The following is a 27,328-nucleotide window of genomic DNA, read 5'->3' as shown; positions in this document are numbered from 1 at the left end:
CCCGGGAGCCAGAGCCGGGACCGCGGGCACCGCGGGAGCCCCAGCGCCGGCGGCCGCCGCCGAGATGTCCAGGCGAAAGCAGAGCAAACCCCGGCAGATCAAACGTAAGTTTGCGCGCGGGGCCCGGAGTTGGTGGGATTATTTCTGAGGCGAGGGGCGCACGCCGCGGGAAGGGAAGGGAAGGGAGGGGGGGTGGCTCGTGAGAGGGGGGAGGAAACCCGCTCTTCGTCCTCTGGATTTGTCCAAACTTTGCCTGAGCAATCGAATCCCAGGGACAACTAAGACAGACCGACGGACACACTGATGGACGGATGCCCGTGTGTACCAAGGGAGAAGCTCCAACGCCCGGAGGAGACGGACGGACGGACTGACGGACAGACAGACAGACAGATGGATCGGCTCCCAAGAGCCCAAGCCAGAGCGAAGCTAGGATGCAAACCCATTTCTGGATCCGTGTAGGCTCTCCACTCCCAATATTTCCCATTTCTTTAAAAAGAAATACATCTTTATTTGTATTTTGATTCGGACCTCAGTCCCCCCCCCCCTGCACGCCGCGCGTCCCCGCGGTCGGCTGGCGGGTCCGAGTAGACAGTGCCACTCCTGCAGGGTCGTCTTCTTCTTCTTGTCATGGTCGCGCGTGACGGGCCGGCACTCCTGGGAAGCCCCTCGCCACCGTACCAAACCACCGAAGTTCCCCGAAAAGCCGGCGGATCCCTTTCCCCAGGCGGGGCCGAATTAGTGTCCTGGGCGGTGCCAGGGCCACGCCAAACCCGAAGTGAAACAAAAAGTAGGTGTAAAAAGTTTCGCGCCCTGCCACCCGCGGCGGCCGTGCGCCTCTGCCCCGCAGACGCAGGGCTGGGCGAGGCGGCTTCCAGCCGCCGGGTCTCCGGGGTGGGTTGGGGAGGCGGCGCTCGCCCTCCCCGCGACCCTGGGCGCTGCGGGATCCCGTTTGGGTCTGACCCCCGCCCCCACCCCGCCGCCCCACCCTCAGAAGTCGGCGCAGGGAGGGGCCCAGAGTCCCAGGCAGCTCAGGAGAGCGGAGCGCAGAAACCCAGCGCCCTGAGGTCCCAGAGGAACCACTGGGACCCCGCGGCCCAGAGACACCTGCCTAAGACGCACTCACAGACACCAACTAGGTCAACTCTTCTGGGCTGGGGGAAAAAATTCCCCCAACCCTGTTTCATAGAGGCCTGCGACATATCTTCAACGCTTTGGCCGAAAAGAAGAAGAAAAAGATAAAGAAAAAACACCTAGGTTCCCCCCTGCCCCCCCCTCGCAGAAACCTTGTGATGTTTCTGTTTCCTCATACAGTTTATACAGTCTAGCAACTAGTGTGAAACTAATTATAATGCAATTTCGGAGTAAGGCATTAGTAATAATTTCCTCCCGCTTGATTTCTTAATCACACTCACGACCCCCCCACACACACCCAAAAGTTAAAAAATTAAATTTGATATAAGTTGAAAATGCAGTTTATCAATCAACTTGTCCTTGAAATGAGGGCCAACTTATGAACAATTTACTACAGTTACTTCTTCGTGTGTGTGTGTGAGTGTGTGTGTATACATAAATAATCCCTGCCTCTCAGACATGACTTTCTAGACTTTCTAGCTGTTCTTTAGGGGATTTCTTCCCCTAAACTTCAGTTTCCAGCCTAGGCAACTTATTTGTTATGGAACCTTAGTGGACTTCACTTTGGGCCGAAAGCATTTTGAATCAAATAGCAATATTGTTCTTGAAGGTTTTTTTTTTTTTGTTGAGTGATTAGTAATGGTTTTAATCAATTGACTTCTACTTTTTAGCACTAAATTGATCAGATCCGTCTATTTTAATACCACATTTTATGCTACAAAGCGTGATTTCTGAAAGATATTATTATAAACATTATTAAATGCAAATGCTTTTTAGCTCACGGCTGCCGTCTAGATTGTTAATAAATAATTAATATTAATTGATTGTATGGCACAAAGACCATCTGATTCTACTTGGGAATACTTTGTTATCTTCTCAATTAGCTACATTAATTTTTTTTCTTTCCTTCTATGTCCACCTCATATAATTGAAGATTAAAGCATTGGAACTAATTACTGATGATATTCTTGTGTTATAGGTCATAAAACATTTTACTGGCTTATTTGAATGCTATGATTTATTAACTATCAAAAACTCCCAAAAGTTTTCTTATATCAGTATAGTTGTTCACAGTGGTCATCGCCTGATCATATATTTTTATGTGTGCATTGTTATGTACATGCATTTTAAGCTTTTATTAGCTTCAATTTGGGGACACAATGATAATCTATGCAAATATGGGCACCTTTCTTCTTCTCCACTCTTAGGGAAAGTGCAACGCTAAAGATTAGCAGTGTTAACTCACAGCTTTAGGGGAGGAGATATTTAAATGTAGCTTCAGCAGCTCAAAAGCCATTTTGATTGGTTACAAACTGTTGATGTTTGTGCCCTTTAGGTTTGCAAAGAGCGAAGTTTGTCTTGATACTCAGTCATTACTATTATAGTTCCCCTTTAATTTCAGACGAACACTATTTTCTAGTACAAATAACTGTTACTTTTGTGATTCCAGATCAAATATCAGCTTTGGAAAATAATCAGAAAGCTGAGGCTCTGTGAAGCAATACCATTTTGACGTTCTAGTTCAAAACTACATTTTAAACTTGGAAATGTCCAGGATTTGAAAAGAAAGCCTTGGCACTGCTGATAAAACATACCCAATTTAGAGCAACTATGACAAGCAAAAAGTCAGCTTATACTAGAAACTCTGAAGACAGTCAATTTAAAGGACAAAAAGGTTGTTGGGCACAGTTTTTTTCTCTCTCTCTTTTACTGCATACAGTTCCTTGCTATCTAAAATTGTGATTTATGCAGTATTTTAATATTTTGCTTATTCTTTCCCCTTGGGTGCTCTCCGGGCAGCGATAAAAAGGCGACGCTGAAAGAGCACCATTAATTTGCTATGATGACTGGCCAGATAAGAAGAGATAATAGGAAAGATAAGCAGAGAAGATATACCATCAGAAACCCGATTATTACCATTAAAATTCCAGCCCAGCAATCTGCAGAAGCCTGATAATTCCTTCTCCGTTTCCACCACTTTGGATGATAAGGCAAAAAATAGTCACTCAGTGCTCCTTGATTAGACTGCCTGGATTTCCTGATAATACAGTGATAAATTATGTATTTTGCCCCCATGTTTTGTCCCAAAATTCAGATTTTTTTTCTTCCTACTCCAAGACTATATTTTCTGCCTTCCCCTTCAAAAGCTTTCTCTCATAAGCTATTATTGTAATCCTGGTTTGATAAAAAGCCCTGATAGGACAGGAGGTGTTTGGTGTGGAGCTGTATCATGCTATCAGCCCATCTCCCCTGCACAGCTGCTTGCTGTTGTTGTTTTAGCCTTATCACCTCCTGCCAATATGCCAATAAATTGCCCAGATTGTTCTCCATTCTGGGACTGCACTGCAAAATTTATGACAGAAAAGATGATTTCCCCTCTCTCCCCCACCCCCTTTTACCAATGCTTCTCTTTATGATTAGGAAATGTGAGTGTACAGTTTTATTGTTATTTTCTTCTTCAAGCTGTTGTTTCTAATCATGTGTTCGTTGTCCTGGCTGTCCCCCAACTTCTGTCACACCTAAATATATCTGCTTAGAGGTTCAGGGAAAAGTGGACATAATATTTTTTTTTCTTTTTCTTTCTTTTCTGTTGTCTTCTGCAAAGCAGTGTCAGTATGTGTTCTCTGGAAGCTAAGGCAGAGTTGCAGAGGAAGGAAGGACACTCAAATATTTTTTTTTCATATACAGTGAATGAGACATACTTTTTTTTATTACTATGATAGGTTTTTTTTAAATAAAACTTTTAGGTAGCTCAGTGTTTTCAATCTTGAAGAATGAAATGGTCAGTCTAGACCAGGCGCCTGGTCATTTGTACTAAAGTAGGAAAGGGAGGAAAGAAGCTGAATTAAAAGGCAGAACGTTTCTTTTTCTTGGAAAGTGAAGCAGAGATTGAGAATTAATAGAAATGCTGAAAGCAAAAGCTTCCATGTTAAGAGTAATCTTGTTAGCAGTTCAGTGCAGAGGTTTTTGACTAAGTTGGAATCTGCTAGCATTGGCTAAATTACCTTTTTGTTATTTGAAGTGATCTCCCCATTTCAGCCGGTACAAGCGCCTAACTTACGCATTTCATGGTCTATGCTAGTTTTTAAGGAGTAGATGGTAGGAGCTGTTTTACTTATAAAAGGATTACTGTTCTAAAATTAAAATAGTAGCGTTAAATTTATTATATAATATTTTTCATGAGAATGACCCTGCTTGTATCATTTCTAGAATCAATATGATGCTATGTGAAGAAGTAAATGTGTTCTGTTTTTCATTGTTCTATTTTTTATTACTTTTTTAGTGTAGAGCTTTTATGTGTTTCTTCCATTAATGTTCATTCCATAATTTGAGGGTTAATTATCTACTCTACTATAGTTAATATTATGTAGAAGAGGGTTTGAAAATGCTATGCACATTTGGAAATATCCTGATCATTCTTACACATAGTTAGGATGGATATCTTGGCTTTTACCTGGTTTTGCTTTGAAATAAATTACTAATTTCTTATGAATTTTAGGGATATTTATAAACACTATTAAAATGTTTTCTCTTTGTTTTGTAATATGGTCTATATTGAGAATTTAACTTTTTATAGTTTTGGCTGAGAAATATTTTGGAAAATCAGTTTTACCCTGACCACAAAGTAAAGAAATATGTATTGTATGTATTGGTTATAAAATTAATAAAAGAGAATGGGACCCATTGCTTGTAAGATGACTTAAAATTAATTTATTTACAAATTTAAAATGATATCATTGCCTACATATTTTTAGAAAAAATCTAGAAATAATTATTTAGCAGATTAAAATGTGTAAATGTTAAATTGGATGGTTTAGTCAAGCTGATGTTTACGAGTTAAAGAGAATGTGAAAAAGTTTACCTGTAAAAGACCATTAATCATGAAGTCAGGTATTTTAAAGTTTAAAGAAACTAACAGTGCAAATACAAATGAACCAGCATTTCTATCAGTGTTTGCAGTTTAAGGCCTAAACTTGGCAATGTGACTTTAAATTAATAGAACAGCTCTTACATTCTCCACTTCTAACTTTCCAAAAATTAGAGAGCCAAAAGTACATAGTACAAAATTTGAATTTTCTATAAATTTTGGGTAGAGATCTTGTGAGTAATAGAATTACATAGGACCAATTACAAACGGAAGCATCTCTTTGAAGTTTGGAGGAGAATCTGTCTCTCTGAAGAGCTCGGTGATCGTTTTGGACACTACCAATAAGCCTTTGTAAATTTAATTTTACTCCAAGAGGTTTTAAACATAGACACGGGAAGCATATGATTTGTCATGGGCTACATCAGTTGATGCTGTGAAGTTACAAAGGAAGGTGATGATCTGGTCTTGCTTTTCCATTCTGCTAGCTAAATGCTTCTTATATGTTTAGGGGTTAATACAAAGATTTATGTGTTGCTTTGCTTTTGGTGGAGAAATTAAGATATACATTGATTACATAAACTGTGTAGCCTGTATTAGTTATAATTATTTATTCTTTTAAATAATTTTTACAAAAGAAATGGAACTGTCAATTGGCCAGTTCCCACTGTAAAAGTTTAGAGAAAATGAGACTGAACTAACATGTTGACTAAAGTAAGATATTTAAGACTAAATGTGTGGATTTCTGAAATGGAAGGTTTTGTTCTTCACAAATAAGGCAAATCAGCAACAAACTTGTCATTTACCTTTCAATCCCATCCTAAAGGTATCAAATGAATAAACTAACTTTATTCATTTTCCATTCTGCAATTTAATTTCACACTTCAAGGAAACACCTTCCCAAATGAACTTTTCTTCAAAATAACTATGTATACCAAGTTTTAAATGAAACGGTATTATTTAGAGGAAATGTTTGGATGATAGGATAAACTGCGAGGAATCTAAAACTAAGTGTGTGTGAAAGTAAATACTTTTCAAGAAAAGCTTTCTGTGCTCACTAAACAGAGTGAAAGGCTCTGTGAACTGGAATTCTTAGCCTCTAAGGAATATTCCTTGGATGGTTTGTGACTGTCCCAGTTCCAAAGGCATTTCAGAACACTGCAGATGGTTTTGAAACTTGGTCTAATTCAGCGCCTGCCACTGTGTAAAATTATCAGCTCGTTCTCTCTCCAAATGAATAGCAGCAGAAATCGGTTACTTCAGTAGCCAGAGAATGTGTTTCCAACATAGATAAAGGGGTAAGTACATATCACTCAATAAGGTGACATGTATAAAAACTGAAATGCAATTAAATTAATAAACTCAGATATTATTTGGCATTCTTGAAAGAACTATCTCTTTAAAGGTATTAGCATAAAGATAGCACATTTGTTTATTATGCTTCCAAATCAGTTCCTAGTATCTCTGCCACAGGTAACAATTGACTTTTCAGGCTTCAAGTTAATAGCCTTGTCTCTTGCTTGTAGGGATCAATATTAGTATTAATTAATCACCATTATCGGCACTAGGATCTGGTTCTATTTGTTGTTACATCAGCAAAATATCAATATAGAAAGTGGACTCTCTGATCGTCATGGCAACTTCATCTCTTGGGTCAAAGAAAGTTTATCTTATCTGTGCATGGAGAGTGGCAAACTGTTTAGGGATCTAGTTTGAACTCTAAGAACATTGATTTAGTTTTTGTTTGCGAATAGAGGCTGAATTCCAATCACAAGGGATAGGTAAGATTTAAATATTAAAGCCAAGAGGCTTGCCTAGAGAGTGTCATACCAAGACTGTCAGGCAGTCTTTTTGAGGTGACTAAAAGGTAGAGAGGAGTCAAGATTTTTTAAAGCATTAGTAATTTGTGCGTTTGACAAATACTTCTAAAAAACTGGATGTATGGTAATTAGTAGGTATTATAGTGTGGCATAAGATTTCACAATTGAAAATAAAAGACTTTCTTTTCTCTTTCATCTTGTCTTCTCTGGTCTCTTATTATAATAATACTCGGCATATAACAAAAGTACCTTGAAGAACCAGTTTTGCCTAATGATATGTCCCTTGTCTAAAGCAAGAGTTTTGCCATGAATTTTCAAGTCTGAGGAAGGAATTCACCTGGGGATATTTTAATATGAACAAATATTCATCTTAGAAAAATCCTACAGAGTAATCTTCAAGGATAAATGTCTTTGAAAACAGTTTACAATGATAATATAGGACTGACTGTAAGTCAGGAAATAAAACACATGCTATTTTGTCAATAATCTTAACAATAGACTGATCACTTAAAAGGAGCATTAAAATAAAGACAGATCATTGGAATTTATCATTAAAAAAGTTTTGCCACTGTAAACACTATATAAAGAAAATGCCACCTGAGATAACTCTACCCTCAAGATTGCTGGCACCAAACAATGGTAAATTGTTTGTGCTTGGAGAAATTATATACATGCCATAATTATGGAGACTTTAAAAATGAATGTTTAGTGCTCAATGTCTATACATAATAACACATAATTACTCATTCCAAGCACTGTTCAAAGCTTAAGGTCAACTCTTCTTATAGCCTATATGTGATGCTATTTTATTTAATATTCAATTAATATTCTATGTATATATGCATATATACACATATATGTATATATATATGATGGAATATGCTTCAGAGAGGTATCAGTTAAATGTTTAACATAAAGTAGGTTCTCATTTCATCTGGGGTTTTGCCAATAACTATTTGGTTTTATTTATTTTGAAAGTGTCCCCCTTGAATTTTTGGAACATGTTGAATGAATGGTTATTAGTCTTGTTTGTTTATGTACATGATTTTGCTTTTGGTAATGTCATCTTTATCATGAGCAACTTACAAATATTTGTAACATCATAACTTATTCCTAGGCTATCACAAAACTTTATAATTTTAGTACCCTCTACAAAAGGGAATAAGACAGGTTATCAACTATAATTGACAACTATATACTGTCAAATTGATGGACATTTTTCCAATCATAATCTTTTCTTTTTTTGGTGTTGAGCCAAAGAGGGCTTGAATTTAGGGCCTGAGTACTGTCCCAGAGCTCTTTTGCTCAAGAGTAGCACTCTTACTGTTTGTGCCACAACTCTACTTCTGGCTTTTTGGTGGTTAATTGGAAATAAGAATCCCCCAGATGATCCTGCCTGGACTGACTTCCAACCTCAATCCTCAGAATGCAGCCTCCAAAGTAGCTAGGATTAAAGGCAAGAGCCACTGTTGAGCAGCTTTAAAGTTCTTGTTTAAAAATTTACAAAAATCTGAAAACTTGAACAAAGAGCTAATTATAACATTTAGAATTAGAAGCAACTATTTTTGTCGTATCTTATTAGTCTGTAAATGTTAACTTTTAATTTTAACCATATTTCCTTTTGGAATGCTGAATAATGGTATACTCTTTAATAAAGATGTGTTTTTTCAGTATGGTATACTCTGAAATTATAGAAACCTGTCATGAGCTGGGTTTAGAATATTGAAAATAGGTAATTTACAAGTTTTTATGTTTGAAGGCCGAAATCCCATACAGTTATGCAGAAAACAGCTAAGAAACTTACGCTTTAAAGCTACTTAAACCATCAACTAAATAATGCATTTACATAACAATTAAATACTACAGTACATATTTTTCATGTCTTTCTTGCTCAATACAGGATTCCCAAATTTGAAAGTGTAGCTTTAAATCTTTCCATACTATATAATGAAAATATATGATTGTTTAAAATTAGCTGATGAAGTTTGTGTCATAGATTGATGTTTTTTCTTTTTTTTCTGTAATGGAGTGAACTCTGGGCCTCACATCCTAGATTAATTTTAGGTCATGTGGTCCCCAAGAAAGTATTTTTTATTAATAATTTTATTGTAAAGATACTGTACATCAGGGTTACATGAGTAGGGTAATGAGTACATTTCCTATCAAGCAAGAAAGTATTTAAATACATCTTTTTTTTCATTTCTTACAGTTGTGCAAAAGGAATTTTTTTCATCTTACTAATGAAAACTTGTATAGTTTCCAGTATAGTGTCTCTACAACATAAAATTCTATATAGCAGTAAGCTTTCTTTTTCAGTATGAGTGTGTCACTGAGTTCAAAGATTTTTTTAAAATAAAGCTTTGTAATTTAAGTTACAAAAACCTGAATTCAGTGAGAAGCTTTTGGAATAATAATTTTCTTACTGCATCCCAATTATTTTCATAGTCTGCATTTTCAGCCATTGAAATCTCACTCTATTCCTGTGTGGTCTCATATAACCTATACTTATGATGAAAGTATGCATTTTGTGATGAGATTTTTTTGGATAAATTTTATGCCACTTTAAAAATCTTCTCAAAGTATGTTATAGTTCAGTGACTATGTGATTGAATACATAAGTGAATATATAAGAAATGGAAATCTTATATTTATAGGGAAGATTGTTTTGGTCTTAAAGAAGATCTGAAAGTTTGGGTAATTTCCCTTTGAAGAGAAATGAAGACAAGTTTAGGCACAGAAGACATATGTTAATACACAGAACTTACCTCCACAAAATAGGTTTCTATTTTACCCTTCTCACTTTTATGTAGCAATTTTGGAAATGTATACTGATTAAATGAGACATTACATAATCTCCCCAGTTGTCTCCTTGCTATACAGGAACTTATTATGGAACTGATTTGACAACAGCATTGAATCTGTAAACCTTTTTTCCCCTCCAAGACAGTGCAAATAGATAAAAAGGCTTTTATTCTTCTGAGGTATTTTTATTTATTTGGGACAATAGATTCTTAGTCTGTACTGTACACTTTGCTCAGTCAGGTTGTCTTTCTCTTCTTGGAATGACATTCGCCAGTTCTCATTTTGATAGCCTCTTTGCCAAGTTGATGTAAAAATAAGGGCATTTTCCTATAATATATTCCTTGTATGTAATTACTCTTGTATATTTTGGAAATACTGGGTCTCCCATCAGTGGGTAGACACTCAGTGTACAGGGGAGACTGAGCAATGTAGGACTTCTCTAACTCCGAAATTTTCAAGAGTTCATTTGCAAATATATTAGGCAGCTGCTAAAAATATCACCCACTTCTGAACAATGTGCATCTTGGACAAACAGGCGCATATTTGCCATCAAGTTGCTTAAGCTTCTGAAGTCAGGGCTACAACTGGGTCAGATGATAAGATGAGCACAACAGAGAAACGAAGAGAGCGTCTGATAAAACCTGATTGATTGATGTCTGGCTTCCCCACCATCACAGGCAGTTGACAGTTAGTTTGGGATCAGATGATTTGGCTTTTGCGATAGAAGATGGGGCCTGGTAGGCAAGCCTGAAGGACAAAAAGGTCGGTTTCTGTGTAGTGTCAAGTAATGTTGAGCTCCCACAAGGTGGGACATTATTATTATTTAATTCTTTGTTTTTTTTTCAGGTTCAGGCCTTAACATTTGATATTCAGTTTACACACAGAATTGTAGGGCCCTTTCTCTCTTCTATTTGATTTATGATCTTTTACATTGCTCATGTCATAAAGGGAGAGGGTATACATTTACTTGATAATTAAGGCGCCTTTTATATGGTACTTTATAATATAGATTGGCTTTGTATATATATATATGTATATATAATTTTATTATAATCCTATGAGTTAAATGCTATAGCACTTAAAATTCCCAGTTTAATATTAAAAATACTTTTTGGATATGTCTTGGTTACCAGAGAGGAAAAATTACTGTATAAATTAATTTAGGTTAGCAGCTCTATCTAAGTGTTTGAGTAATATAGAATCTGAGTAGCTTAGGTTAAAATATGTTGATACACAATACAGAAGTGTCAAAGTTTGAAGAAATCTTCATTGATACAATGGAACAATTTTATATACAAGATCCTGGTTAATGAATGATTGTGCTGTCATTTTCTGAACTTTAACCTTGTGGCTGATAATGAGATTATTAGAAGGTTAACTTGTATTTCAGTAATAGAAATGCTCAGGACTAGAAACAGTAAAATCACCTTGAAGATATATGACTGAACCAGATTGTATGTTATTGCAGAATAGGATTATGCAAAAAGTTTTGAGCTGTGAACATAGTTAATAGGGAAGAAGCGAGGCAGAAAGGAAGAGAAGCATAAACCATAGTAGCTAGTTTTAAAGTATAATATTTTCCAGTGTTAGCCATGAATATTATTATGATATTATAATATTAGTATTTCCGAACTGAAATTTGGACAGTTTAGTCTTGAATTTAGATTTAGTCTAATTTGATGATTTCTAGAAATTCTCTCCAGTATATGTGTTACTTTTCTTTGAGTGTTAAGGGCTATGTTCTCAAGGACAGTATGCGTAATCGTAGCAAGATGAGCTTTATAAGGTGTATATTGTTGATAGGATAAGTGGAATAGTGTATGAAAGTTTTTGTCACCAACCTGAAGGAATATTCACATTATTCATTTAAGATACTTAGTAATACTTCTGAGAAAAGTGCTCTAAGAAAATGACTGGTTTCTTCTGGATGCATTTAAATACAATAAAATAATACATTCATGTACCTATTTATCGTATCTTATCTTGTCGTATGTATGTATGTATGTATGTATGTATCTAAACACATCTCACACATAGAGAACACATCCATATCATGTAAGTGTAAATATTTAGGAAGAGGAAAGAACCATTAATGGATATGGTAAATTTTTCAGGAGAGATGATTTAGGCAAAAGAAGCTCACCTGTAGTGATCTTGTGATGGTCACCCCACTGACCATCGATTACTGCAATTACTACTAGTTTCTGGTGGTAGCTGAAATTAGGTAATGCCTTTACTGCAGAAGGGAAAGGGGAATAGGAGGGGATTTTCTTAGTATGCAGTTTGTGCCACACTTTTCAGTTACTCAGTTAAAAGGATGTTTCATTTTAAGGTAGTGTTGTCATTGTGAAGTACTATGTAGTCTGAAAGTATGTAATTTTATTATTTTATTATTGAGTATCTGATTGAATCCATGAAATTGTTGACTTGCTTTTCTGTGTATGCACATTCATTTCATAGCATAGATTATCTCACACTTTCTCTAGTTACTATTCTTAATTATTCCATCTTGTTTGTAACCATATACTTTATAGAGATAAGTAGATAGATTCAGAGGTAAGTTGTATTTTGAAAAAAAAATTACATGTTGAGAAAAATTTAAGTTGGCAAATGGGAAAAAATGTTATATCATAAAAATAGTTGCTACCGGGTGCAGGTGGCCCATGTCTGTAATCCCAGCTATTCACTGAGATCTGTGGATCATGGTTCAAAGCCAGCTGTGAGTCTGTTATCACCAATTAACCACCAGAAAACTGGAAGTGGTACTGTGGCTCAAGTGGTAGAGTGCTTGCCTTGAGCTGAAGAGCTCAGGGACAGTGCCTAGGCCCAGAGTTCAAACCCCATGACTGACAAAAAAGAAAAAGAAAAAATAACTAGTTGCTATCAGCCATCCTTATATAGAAAGTAGCTGTGGGTCCTTGACCAACGAGACTAAAATATACAATTTTGCTTCCAATTCTATATTCTGATCTTTGTAAACTCACTTGCATTACTGCATTTTATCCTTATGAGTCTTCTTTCTGTTCCATAAAGCTATCAAACTATCCTTCCTGGAATGTTCCTTTCTTAAATTGTCATGTGTGTAGCTTCTTCTTACCACATGCTTCTCCCGCCATCCACTTTCTCTTCAGAGTGGATTTCCTTTGCCCTAGCCAAGTTTAGTTTTCTCTCCCTCCACACACCTTAATTTACTCTCTTGCCTATCATTATACTTTTTAAAATTTTTATTACACTGATTTTTACTTGTAATCATCTCATTTATATGTATTTGTTGGTTAGTTTACCTATTGTGTGTGTGTGTGTGTGTGTGTGTGTGTGTGTATGTGCTGGTAAAATAGCTTAACTCCATGCCTCGGCCTATCCCTTAGGTTATTTACTTAAGGCTGGCCCTCTCCCACCTGGACCACAACTCCACTTCCAGTTTTTTGCTGGCTAATTAGAGATAAGAATCTCACAGACTTTCCTGTCCAAGGTTGGCTTTGAACTGTGAGCCTCAGAGATCAGCCTTCTGAGTAGCTAGGACTACAGTCTTGAGCCACCTGTGCCTGGCTTATTAACCTATTAATTAGATGAATTTCCACTAGAGTGTTAATTGAGTTGACAGTGAACCTATTCTCATTCTCTTCTGACTCTCTGATGACTCAGAAGGGTGCATCATATACAGCAGCAGATGCCTAGTGCTAGCCAAATGAAACAACAATAGCTTTAACTCTCCCATCATTTCTTAAGTTATTACTCTTCCCCCAAGGAAGATCATGCTGTAAATCTACCTTAAGTTAAACACTTTCAACAATGGTATGGAAGGTTGTGGACCATGTGAAGCCAGGAGAAGGGGAGCATACAAAAAAACTACGAGTCAATGTTAGTTTTTTCTCTCAAGTAGCACAATGAGGTGGTGGAGGAAATTGACATAGGTGTGTTATGATGTATTTGTGGTAAATGGATGTACTAGATAATTTGGGAACTGAAATACCCAGATGAATCAGGATAAACGTCTAGTATGGGGTTGTAATTTGGTTAGGTTTTGAAGGAGGAGTAAGAGGTCTAATCATTGCTACAGGGCATCATATCCTATAAGAATCATTAGTTTGGCCAAGAGCAGAAAGGCATTAAGAAGTATTTTGAAGATCCACAGAGTACTTCTAGCCAGATATTAAAGAATGTACCTTGAGAACAGTCTTGGGGAAGATTAATGGGATTTATGTGCCATATTGAAAACCTGGAGTCATTGTTCAGGTAAGGTGGTCGGACTTTGCAAGCCAAGTTGGAAACTAAAGCTAAATTTGCTTGTCTAAAATTTGTTTGGCAGTTACATGACCCCACCAAATTACACATTGGAAATTTCAGAGGACAAGAGACCTGTGCACAGACAACAAACAGGCTTGGGTTAACTTTGTATTAAATCTAACAATTATTGTTATCTTGAATTCAACCTTAGCCCTTCTGTGTCACTACAGAACTTGTACATATAGATTTAATAATAGTGTTATAGCTGATTCCTAAAATACTAATCACTCAGTGCTTTCACTAGTTTACTATGAATATTTTATTGGGGCTAGACAGCACATGCAAAAATAAATGAACAGAGCAGTATCTTTCTAATTGAATCTGTTTTTACGTAACTCATGAGATTGTCTTTGGTAGAGGCCTCTGATTCATATGCATTAACCTGGTTTTATAATCAACTATGGAGAAGAATAAATGCTCCTTTCCAAGTAGGCAGAGCCATTGTTATTCCACTTGCCAAATGTCTCAACCTCCCTCCTGTGAAAGATACTTGGGTAGTTTCTAACAATTAAAATTGCCCATCTATTCTTTGACCAAATAATTTCACATGCCCCATAGAAGCCAGTCTATGTGTGCTTATTGCAACATGGCCTCTATAAACAACAACAACAAAAATGAGAGAAATAATCTAAATGTCCATTAAGAGATCATTTTTTAAAAAGGAAAAAAATTGCTATAAGGCTAAGATTGTGGGTCAAGTGGTAGAGTTCCTGCTTAGGAAATGCAAGGTCTTTAGTTCAAACCTTAGTATTGCCCAAAAAATAGTTGTTGTGAATATTATATAGTATTAAATATAGTTGTATTTAGAAAGAGGGCATAGGTGAAATAAAATTATAATGAAATTCCTGTGTTAGAAAAGATCAGAGAAATATGTTCATGTTGATACAGAAGCTTCTCAGACACACAACTTTTTTTAGTCAGTATAAGTCCCAACTTGTATTTTATTTAAAAAGGAACAAATATATAGGTAGATACCTGTTTATTCTTTGTAAAAAAAAAAGTCGGCAAAAATGACAAGAAATTATTCCTGTTTTTCTCTAGCAATTTAGGCCTGGGAGTTTGAAGTGACACATAAGCCTCCCTTTTTTATAGTCTGCCTGTATTTTACTTTTAAACTAATTATACTTTTAAACAGTTAGAGATTAATACTAACAGGAATAATAAAAAGAGAATTAAAGGGCACCCACTGGAAAGTGCATGCGATGTTTTTGTACCACTAACAGTTCTTTCGCAGAATCAAGGGTGCAGGGGCAGAAAATAACGGAGTGTATATTGCTGGTATAACTAAATTTTAATTTACTGATTTTCCCCTTGGTTGTATAGTTGAGAGGGTAGAATTGCTTCTAGGGGAAGGAATGCAAAGTAGTTGATAAAAGATTTCAATATTTGTCTAACTCATTCAGTAACATAGGAGAGGATATTTTATAATGATAAATTTTTCCGTAACAGTTATTACATTTATGGTATATACTAACAGTGAGCTCTCCAGTGGAGATTAAACTCTGTTTTACTTTAGAAAAGGAAATAGCACAGGGAAAGATTTTAAATACATTGCCTTTTAAAGTATAGCATTTTTCTATTCTCAGCATAGGTCATGGTGATGTTATTAACCTCAGATTAATAGCGTATGATCGTTTGGTTTTAGATAAAAGATCTGTTCAATCCAATATACAATTCGAGTTCCTGTTATAGGAAAAGAAGTTTGTCCCTGTGACGTTGCTGTCATGAGTTCAGAAATTCTGTTCTGTTCTGCCCCAAACCCTTTGTCTTTCACCCATATCAAAGGTTTTATTTTGCCAAGAGATATTAAGATGTCTTCCATTTTTATCTATGTGATTATATGCAGACATATTTTAAATTTGATTTCGGGCCAAATATGTTGCTCCTTTTATTTTTTATTTTTTTGCACTTTATTATAGTTTGTATCCTTGAAAAGTTTCCAAGATATCTTCGAGTTCTTGTGGAAAGTCAGAGCAGCAGATGCAGGAAGTGAAGCAGTGCATAGTGTAGGTGAAGTTGGAAGTGTCATTGAGATGTCAGAAGAATACCCCGGCTGGAAACAGGAAGGTTGGGATTCATAAATGGCGCTCCAAACATCTTCTGATAATTGTCACTGAGGTCAAAGAAAATAAAATATGTGGACTCCTTGTCCAGAAAGCATTAAAGAAGTAGACATACGTTAGGCTAGAAATTATATATGGAGAAGAAGGAAAGTACAATCTGAAAACAAATGGAATACTTAACTTCTCATTTGCTGGTTAATTAGAGATAGATTTTACTGCCCAGACTGATCTTAAACATGATCTTAAATTTCAGCCTCAGCTGGGTTTTACAAGTGTGAGCCTCCCCCTGACTCTCTGTTTTTGTTTGCTTTTGTTGTACATAGATCTAAACAGTCAGTTTTATTCAATTCATTCCTATGGATTCTAAACACATCCCAGCTACTGTTGAAGATTTTATTGTAATTTTGTAGTTGACATTTGTAGAGGCTACCATACTGCATTCCAGTCAGTGGTATTTTGTGATGACTTTATGCAAATAGGGAACTAATTGACAAAAAAAAAAAGTTGAGTTGTCTCTCAGTGTATGTCATGGCATCAAGAATTTGAGCTACCATATGTTCTGCTGATGTGCTAGCCATCAGCTGTTGAAAAGCTACAAGTGGTTTTCTTGATGATAAAGTTAGTGGTTGGTACTGAAATAGACTCACTGAAAGGCCTACTAGAATAGATGACTGAAGATGATTGGCTTAGAACTACAGAGCTGTGAAGACTATACAAACATTTTTATGGTGATGAGTCCTCTAAATTCTTGATGTTAGTTGAAACTATGTTCAGAATTGGGTGGACATACATGCCGTGTTTAATGATCAGATTGCCTGCTGCCCCTCTTGGATATGTTGGGGAAACTTGTTAGCTCAGAAATCAGAATATCCAAAGAAATACTTTTGCAAGATATCTATTGAAAAAATGAGAGGGCAGATCAAGTTACATATTTTCTTTAAGACCCAAAGTACCATGGCTGCCTAAAGGATGGTACTTGAATTGATGTGCTGAATAAAGTTGGGTATTTAACATTTTATTAAGAATTGGCTTGTATGTACATTGTGCATCACAAGAGGAGCTATGTTATGTTTCTGAAGTAGAAAGTCTTCTTTAGTTCAGATGATAGCTTCTTCTTTGTGTACTGTTGAATGGGTGAGTTAATCTGTGACTTAGTTTTCTCAGATTGCCAAACAGAGATTATTACATGAACTGATACATGCAAGGAGTTTAAACAGGAATGAACTAACATGACTTTTCTATATTACTGACACTTTTGAGGTCAAATCCATAAAAGGAGAGTATCCCATTGTAGTAGTAAATATCCTCAGGTATCTAAAATATGTTTGGGGGTTTGTATATTTTAGTTGTCAAATACTTGAATGAAGTATTTATTTTGTAAATTTATATTTGCAGTATTTTATTAAAAAGATTTTACCATGTGAACCTGTGAACAATTTTTCCCAGCTACTTAAATTCACTTTTTCTAATAGATATAATACTGCCAAAGCAGAACATTATTTTGAGCTTCACTAGGAAATGCTTTCTAAAAAAAACCAGATTGATAGTAGATTGTATAGAACGTAAACTATACTTACAATAGGTATATGGAGCTATAAATCAGAATTTGTAAAAAAAAAAAGGATGAAATTTGTTACAGATCCCTTTAATTTTTTATATTATATTCATTTTTAATATTAATATTATATTAAATTTTTATATTAAAAATTTTGGTTCCATCGGTAATACAGAGGTGCTTTGAATATAATTATCATTACCAGCAATAGCAAGTAGTAAGATTCTTTCCTTTGAATTTTCTTTGGTTTTGCTTTCCCAGACAGTTGTGGAATTAACATGCAAAATTTACTGAGAAAGATCCTGAGTGATATCGGAAAAGGTCATCAAAGAAACCAGTTGGTTGAAATGCATTTGGATGACCTGAACACATACTTGTTGTGTCTCTAAATCCCAGACATACTTTATTAGGACAATCCAGCTGGTTTGCTATTTCTATCTCCTCATTATCAACACGTTATGGTATGGCCTCTTCCCCTCACTTCCAGTGCTAAGAATTTGGCAGGGACACCATGTTAGCAAGTCAGAGTCTGGGGGTGGGGAGACAGAAACAGCTTCACACTGCATTGGAGTGAGGAAAACATGTTTCTCAGCATTTTGCTACTGGCTTACGATGGACAATGGACATTTTTCCTAAGAAATGAAATAAAATTTCTTTGTAGAAATTGTAGAAATATTCTTAAGAACAATTCCATTAATTCCAGTACACTTTTTTTTAAACAGATAGAGAACTTAATTTTGTAAATCTCAAAATCCCCAGATCCTTCTCTTTTCTTCCCTTTTCTACTTTGTTCCCTTTTCTAATCTTTCTACTTTTCTCAAGATTCTTAAAATCAAAAAAGTGACCAAAAGGCAAAGTATTGTCCCTTGGTTATAATTTATACTTTACATGGAGAAAAGCAACTTAATATGTAAAACGTTACGTCTGTAACAGTTAATATAAGAACATATTGAAAACTAACATGATTTTTTTTTCTGTTAACTATTCACATTTTAAAAAGAAAAGGATGGGTGTTGCCAGCTACTGGTGGCTCATGCCTGTAATCTTAGCTACTCAGGAGGCTGAGTTCTGAGGTTCATGGTCCAAAGGCAGTCAGGAAAGTTTGTGAGATCCTTATCTCCAACTAACCACCAAAAAGCTGAAAGTGGAGATGTGGCTTAAGTGGTACAGCACTAGATGAGCAAAAGAGCTCAGGGACAGCACTCAGGCCCTGAATTCAGCATCCCTTCTTTACTCGCTCCCCGCTAAACACACACACACACACACACACAGAAATGAAAGAAAAAAGAAAAGAAAAAGTGAAATAAGCAATCTGATTAAAAATTCTTTTGAGTGTTAGAGGATTTTGAAAATTATGAGTTCACACAAAAACAATACAGATTCTCAAAAGTCTAGTTGTGGAAGAAATAACTGCATTGTCAAAGCTCATAGAATTCACAACCTTTATAGACCATGATAATGACAGTTTGCCTTGTGAAGGTTAAAATGTGTTTGCTATCACTATTCCACAATACTGTGAAATGTGTGAAATTTATGCAATCACTTAATCTCAATTTTAAAAAAAGAACAAAGGGCTGGGAAGGTGGCTCAGTGGTAGAGCGCTTGCCTTGCATGCTTGAGGCCCTGGGTTCGATTCCTCAGCACCACATAAGCAAAAAGAAAAAAGCCGTAAGTGGCGCCGTGGCTCAAGTGGTAGAGCGCTAGCCTTGAGCTGAAGAGCTGAGGGACAGTGCCCAGGCCCAGAGTTCAGGCCCCATGACCAGACCCCCCCACCACCAAAAAAAGAACAAAAAGTCTAGTTGTTAATTATCTTTCATTGTGTATATAATCATGTTTGCTACAAATTTATTTATCTTGAATCTTCTCTTCTACAAAGAAGTCTCTTTAAATTGGCAGTCAGTATAATAAATCATAAGATAGATTCTGAATATTGTTTGTCAGAAAATTATCTCAGTAAAATCATTGAGCACATATTAATTTCAAATACCAGGAACTATGCTTTTAGAACCACCTAAAGATTTTCATGAGCAAGGTGCCGGTGGCTCATGCCTGTAATCCTAGCTACTCAGGAAGCTGAGATCTGAGGATCACTGTCAAGTGATAGAGTGCTCACCTTGAGCTGAAGAGCTCGGGGACAGTGCCCAGGCCCAGAGTTCAAACCCCACGCCTGACCCAAAAAAGATTTTTTGTGATCTTCTTATATTATTATAAAAAGTGAAATTTGATGGGCTGGAAATGTGGCTTAGTGATAGACTGCTGGTCTAGCACACGTGAAGCCCTGGGTTCGATTCTTCAGTACTACATAAACAGAAAAAGCTGGAAGTGGCACTGTGACTCTCAAATGTGCTAACCTTGAGCAAAAGAAGCTCAAGGACAATGCCTAGGTCCTGAGGTCAAGCCCCAGGACTGGCCAAAAAAAAAAAAGGCAACATGAAAAATAAAGGATAAAGGTTACCTCTCTTCATTTCTGGATATAGGAATAGTATGTTTTTCACACAGGAAAAACAAATACAGGGAAAAACTACACAAAGATCTATTTATTCACATTTATAATAATTATGCATAGTAAAATCCATGTTCTCGACTTGATTATTACAACTTGAATGTAACTCAGAGATCTGAAATGCAGCAAGTAGGAGTTTGTCCATATTACTTGAAACTTAATAATTCAGAAGTATATACCTTGAGACCATATCATATAATATTCTTTCTGTGTCATAAAAACACAATTGGATACCTTGTTTATATTAACTGGCTTATTTGAAATACACTAATAGATTTTCATTTTGAAAATCTAAGTTAAATAGTAAGTTTGGACTTCAGTACTCTTAGCAATAAAACAATGAATAAAAGAATGGGTGATCATAGCATTTATTAAAAAGAAAAATATGCCACCTTCTCTTGCCATTCAGTAGTCCACACATGCCATCATTGTCAGCATCAGAAGCTAGTAGAAAACTCAACTTTCTCTTGACTATGAAGTTTTCTCACTTGAAGAGAAATGCAAGAGCTGGCTCTGTATTTACTTGCTTCTGATTCTAAGGTTATAGTAATGTACATTGAATATATGGGTAGGATATTGAGATTTTACTGCAGGTAGGACAAAAAAAATGCAAATGAAAAAAGAATTGGTTTATTCACAAATGAGAAAAAATGTCCCCTGGGTGCCTCCTTAATTGATGGAAAGCAAATAAGTAGGATCCAGTTAACTAGCCGTTGAGGGGCAGTTGTATCGCTCAGTACTGAGGTTAGAACCTCAGGCTTTCTACGTGTGAGAGATTTGTAAATGAAGCTACTTTGTTACCGTCAGGATTAATATGTGGATAAAAATCTATGCTTCCCAAGCTCTTACAGCATGTTTTTTTGTATCCTTTCTTTCTTTTTAAAAGTAGTGTTATGTTATTTTTATACTATTAACATTCTATGCTTATGACATTTCTGCCCCTTCACTACTACCATGGAACAATAGAACTTGCTTCAATTAAGAAACAGAACATCAGCCCCTGGCATCTTATTCTGTTGTTCCATCGTTTTTGCTAGGGAGAATTCATTTGTTTCTTAATTAAGAAAAACACCAATAGCATGAAAAATCTGCTTATGGTACCTGAATGGCAATTAGGCTAAAGGTAGAAAAAGACACATGCACATACATACATTCCAGTAGCAGCCAAAATGAACTTGAGCTGATAAAAATGAACTACACTACCCTGGCATAAATGGAGGCTGAGGGAAGTGTACAGTCATTATGGCTAAGACAATATGCAAACTATCTTCAAAGAAATCAAATTGCTAGAGTGTTTTCATTTGCATGTATTAACTATTAACATAATGAGGAGAAGTGACATTGGACCCGGATTGTGTGTCTGTTCGGATTGATAATTCTACTCCATCTGCCAACAGACACCCAAAAACCATGCTAGTAGTTCTGTCAGAGTTGAACTCTACAGTGTGGACTAAAACAAAATTTAGAGCTTATAGAACTACAGAATTGCTTTGGGTTGACACCTCTCTCATTCAAATTCCCCCCACCCCTCTCTTTTCCTTTGCTTCTTAAAATAAAGATCTTTTTCAGTGCAAAAACTTCCTTAGAGCTTTCAAGAAATGATTGTCATGTGAAACTTCTTGCTTTTCTCAATGAAACTTTAAATGATATAAGAAAAGATGTTACAAAGGCAATCTTAAAGAATCATAAGGCTAATTTAAAACCTGCTGGAAAATTTTGGGGCATTTTTTCTTCTTCTCAATATATATAACCCTTTTAAAAAACAGCAAATATAAATATAGGATTAAAAGAAACAGGGATTTATTGTGCTACTTTCTTTATGTCAGCACTTGGCATAAAATTTTGTGATATATACACTGAATTCTTGATTGCAATCACCCTCCTGTAACCCCTTCATTCATCCTAACCTTCTTCCCTGGCACCACCCCTCCTTTTTAAGTATTCATTTCCTGGTGGACCTTGGAAAATCAACTGAAGTCAGGATAGGGAAGATTGAATTTCCATGCAGCTACAATAGAGTTTCATGAAGTTCTAATGTTAACTCAGACCCACATGCTTTCTAGGCAGAAACCTTACCACTTGAGCCATACTATAGCCCTGTACTATCTCATCTATCTATCTGTCTGTCTATCTATCTATCTATCTATCTATCTATCTATCTATCTATCTATCTATCTATCTATCTATCTATCTATCTACCTACCTACCTACCTCTGCTGTGTAGTATGTGTAAAGGTTGCAATTTGGTGTGTGTTTGTTTGTGTTGACTAGGAACTAGTATACACATATCATAAAATCACTATAACAAAGCCACTCTGACATCACAAATAGTGCTGACTTTGATATTAAATCTAGTTAATCCATCCAATGGATGATCTCTTTATGATAATTATTTCTTAAGCATTGTTGTTTCATACAATCTAGAGCTTTTACAAACATCTTGATCCGCCACATCTTGATGAAAAATATTTACTTCATATATTGGTTGCACAATTAATAATAGTGATATTTATATAAAGTGTCACCTGATTGATTTACTCCCCACTGTCTCTCACCTCCTCTACCATCTTTAAATAATTCCAACAAGTTATATTATTCTATTTTCCTACATGCATATAGAGTTCCTTGACCATATTCACTCTCCTTCACCCTCTCTAGTTTCCATTCTCCCTCCAACTGACACCTAACTGACCCCCAAAAGTCTGTTATACATCCCTAGTTTTCATTTTATTTAATTCATATTAATTGTATGAAGTGTTCTTACTATTATATCTCAAAGATGCAGATATTACAGTTGTTTATTTATCTTTCATGCTGTCATTTTTACTTCCCTATTATTCAACAGTTTTCACTGATTTCCTTATGGTTTTATTACATATGGATACAATATATTTCCATATGATTCATCTTCCATAACTTTCTTTTTTTAGTTTTGTTTTTTGGTCAGTCATGGGGCTTGAATTCTGGGCTTGGGCACTGTCCCTCAGCTCTTCAGCTCAAGGCAAGTGTTCTGCCGCTTGGGCCACAGCGCCACTTCTGGTTTTCTAGTCGTTTTTATTGGAGATAAGAGTCTCACAGACCTTTCTACCTAAGCAGCTAGGATTACATACATAAACCATCGGTGCCCGGCTTTTCCATAACTTTCTTACTCGTTCTTCTCCAATGGCCCCTCCCCAATTTTCCCATAATTTTAATTGTGGTATGTGTGTGTGTGTGGGGGGGTGTTTGCATGGGTTTGTGTTTATATTCTTCTCAAACTGGAATAGAACTACAAGGTGAGAACTACAAGGTGATTCAGTGATAGTGCTTGGATATATATATATATATATATGTATATATATATATATGTATGTGTATATATATATATATGTGCATGTGTGTGTGTGTGTGTGTGCGAATAAATCAGGATACAATAGAAATACCTGAACACACTTTATTATAGTACTATTCACAGTATCCCAGCTATGGAAGTAGCTATAGCTAATGGATGCCCTACAACTGATAAATAGGTAACAAAAATGTGGTACATATAAATAATATAGTACTCTTCCATCATAAAGATGGATGGAATTATGTTATTTGCAGGAACTAGAGGTCATCATTCTAAGTCAAGTGAACAAGGTTCAGAAGGGCTCTAACATCCAAAGGCTGCACACTTTTTTCTTATATGTGGATGGAATCTAATCTAGTCCTAAAAGATATATATATATATATATGCATATATATATAGTGATTACAACTCTGAGTTTTGTATATAGATGTATATATATCATGATTGTATTTATCTTTATCTTTTGGAAGGCAATCATTTGGAACATCTCTAATTAATTGGAATTGTTCTTTTCAGAATGTTCTATAATTTCTCAAATAAGTCAAGAGAGTTGCCTGTGCAGTAGTTCGTTTTCTCCTATCTGAGGAGTTCATGTTTCCTGAAAGGAAGGGTGTGCATGCTACAGGTGCCTGCCTTGCTAGTAACTCATCTCTCCACCAAGCAGAGTGGCTTAAGGGTAAAAAGTGGTTTTATAGCTTGTCCAAACACAACTGCTATGGAAAACAGCAGACAAACTATAGTTCTTTGTTTTTTATGTTTTTTTAGTTGAGATTGTTGCAGTGGAGAACAAATATCCTGTAATAAAATTGATATAATCATGGGAAGGATTGTGACTTTAAGGATGAAGTTCTAACTCTGAATCATATTTAGTGATTTTGTTATGTTATAGAATGTAGCCTCTACAAAGGTAATAAAGATAATAAAAGATTAAAATGCTCTTTTTGCATGTAATTAAAATAGCTTATTATTATGTCCATAATTATGCATACATATTATTATTAAAATGTTTCTAAATATCCTTTTCTTATGATTTTAATATGCAATGATTTCAACAAATATTTGCTTTGCTAGTACAATGTATATGAAAACGACAAGGACTTAGATGATTTTTCTGGAACAGATAATAGATATTCTAGTAGATGAATGCAAAGATTTAGTTCTTAATACAGTTCTTGCTTTAAGTATTACATGTGGAATTAAATGTAATAGGGTGAGAAAACAGGAAATATTTATTCTTCTCATTCAGTATATCCATAGTATCTGAGTTACCCAGTTATGATAAATATATGAATGTGTGTTTTACATCTGAAAAATAGAAAAAAAATATGAGCCTTTCTGGGGCAATGGGCTCTTAGCCTTTCATGTGCATTTACTTTCCTTTGCTTACACTGTGTGTCTGTATAATCCCATTTTTATGTACAACAGGTAGAATTAAACCCATTGAAGGACATTGTTTTGATTCACCCTGCAGTTGACAGAGACAATATTTGCACCAGGTTTTGGAGGCTTCTTTTGTGACCCTGGTTTTTTTTTTTTTCTGCAGAAGGGCTTCTGTTGTAACATGAAAGGATTGAAAGTGAATAAGATGAGACTATCCAGGTAGAATGCTTAGTAGTGTGTCTGGCACTTACTTCTTCTGTCCCAGCTAGGTAGATCTGACGTATTGTTGCCATCCATACATGGCTTAGTCTAGGGACATTAGATGCAACTGCTGATATAATACAGAATGCAATGTCAGCAGAGGGTTGTCATACAGCTTCAAATAAAGAACCACCGAGATTAAGTGAGTACTTTTGTTCACCTATTTGAGAAAATATGTTATTGGATAGTTTAGATATTCTTAGGTAATATTAACCCCGGTGAAAATCCCTTAGGTATCAGGTAGAAGAACCTACTGACAACAATTCATATATACTTTATAGAAAGAATTCAATCTTTGAATACTTTGCTTATTCTTTTAACATTAAGAATCCAGTTTATTGATTGGGAATATCAAAATTTCTGTGGAACATAAAATTTCCAGTCACTTATGTCAGCAAAATCTATTTTTCATAGCTTATGAAATTTCACTTAGTGTTAATAAAGAGGCACGTACATCTGACCACAAACTGTGTTGTAAAAATAAGTGCATACTCAATAAGAATTGTGTGTAAACTTAGTAAGGGCCTTGTTTCAGAATGTACATTTTCTCTTGTCACCAAGATACTTTATGTCAAAAATGGTGACTAAAGGTTGTCACATTTAGTAGTATGTGGCAGGTACAGGAGAGCACAATTATTATACTAACCCATAGTGACATGCACAAGCCCAGAGGTGCCTTCTGACACAGCTCTGCCTCGTTTGGGCACACGGACAGGTTAAGAGTGCTGTGCCCTCTTGCACAATGAGTTTGAGCAATTTCAATTCAATTATTTTTCTTACAGCTTCAGTTTAATCTCTTCTATAGAATATTCATGTGCTTCCTCTCTTCAATACAGTGTTTCAGGATTTGGGAAACTTAGTGCAGACATTGGACATATTTACTTCATTAAAATAACCAACACAAGCAATCAAAGGTATAATATTCTAAAGGCTATGTTTAAGCTATCAGCAACATCAATGTGGTGTTTTAATGTTAACTATGCTGAACAACTCTGACTAAAACATATATCCAATTTTGAGGACATTGAGAAGTTGTGTGTGTGTGTGTGTGTGTGTGTGGGTGGGTGGGTGGGTGGGTGAGTGTGGGTGTGTGTACGTAATATTGAAAATATTGAAACATTAGTAAACAGAACCAATCTCTATCAGTTCTTTCTTGTACTTTTTGTTAGATTCCTAAGACTTGAAGTTTTCATAGACAGATAAAAGAATCATATAATAAGGACCAAGGATGCAGAAAAAAAACTGTAGTCCTATTTATATAATGATGAATTCTCTATGCTGCATATTCTATGCTGTGCATATTCATATATTGTTTTCTTTCATGTAATCATTTGTGTGAGAAGCCAAGATTTATAATCTAGCATTCTAGGATTTGAATTATTCTTACAAGAATTAAAAGGTCTCTGCAATGTGTAATCATGTGAAATACTTCAGATTTTCATCAGAGCCAGCATTGGTCAAATAGTGCTTTATCTACATTTTTTTCTGTCTTTTTGCATAATAAAAGTGAAGTGAAATGCTAAGCTATTGTTTTCCAAATATTTCATCTGTTTTTCTTTGAAAAGAAATGTTTCTTATTCTAATGAGAAGAAAGGTATATTAACAGTTAATGTCTGGTAACTGTAAAAGTGGGGAAATTGAAATGTCTTTGATGTTTTTGCTTTTTTATCTCCTATTTCATTTCAAGGACAGAGTGAAGGGGGAGCACAAAGTAAACCAATAAAAATATTATTAGATAATCCAGAGAGTAGATAAGTCACTGGAATAGAAAGTTAGCATTTCTCTTTGTAATTAGGGAAAAAGATAACTAGGATTTGGATTTCATTTCTGAGTTTCAAATCTCAAATTGTGTGATTTTATTTGCAGATGATTATGAGGCTGAACAACACACACTCTACTTAACCCTGGGTTGTGACTTCTCATATGATCAGCATAGATAATGGAATATTTTCTTTCGTACTAGAAAGCATTTTTCAAAAGGTTTGTAAATATTTGTTTCTCAGGGATCCATTTATCTTCTTTCTCAGTTCCAAAGAACTGTTAGGGGGTTACAGAAAAAAGATGATAAATGAGCTCAAGGATCTTGGGTTTAAATTGTCCCACTATAAGGCTGGACTATTATTTGGTAGACATGCAAAGTCCTTGGATGTATTCATGTTAGCTGATTAATACTAGATTTTTTTTTAATGTCAAAATCCTGAAATGGGAATTAGTCAGTCATGGAGCTATTCTGGCTTTTATTTATCCATAGGTAGATCCTTATGAAAATTCAAATAACATGAAAGAAAAATAACTGGAGGACATTCTTTTACAAAGGAATGACGTAGACT

The 27,328-nt window shown here is 35.6% G+C and overlaps 1 protein-coding gene across 2 annotated transcripts in view; it reads left to right on the top strand.

The window, feature by feature from the left end:
- Window positions 1-6: 6 nt before the first annotated feature.
- The window catches only part of Zfpm2 (zinc finger protein, FOG family member 2), a 447,501-nt gene continuing 420,179 nt past the window's right edge, over window positions 7-27,328 (top strand). The window contains exon 1 of one of the 2 annotated variants that reach the window (XM_013012481.1): window positions 7-104. In XM_013012481.1, the coding sequence (XP_012867935.1) occupies window positions 65-104 (40 nt within the window). In that variant the 5' untranslated portion in view covers window positions 7-64. Of the gene's footprint in view, window positions 105-9,776; window positions 10,424-27,328 lie in introns of those variants that run through there. The other variant, XM_013012482.1, reaches the window with a different exon arrangement.

The sequence above is a fragment of the Dipodomys ordii genome, unplaced genomic scaffold, assembly GCF_000151885.1.
Source record: "Dipodomys ordii isolate 6190 unplaced genomic scaffold, Dord_2.0 Scaffold17, whole genome shotgun sequence".
NCBI classification, from domain to species: Eukaryota; Metazoa; Chordata; class Mammalia; order Rodentia; family Heteromyidae; genus Dipodomys; species Dipodomys ordii.
The sequence above is the reverse complement of the archived record's forward strand: the minus strand, read 5'-3'. Positions and strand labels throughout refer to the sequence as shown.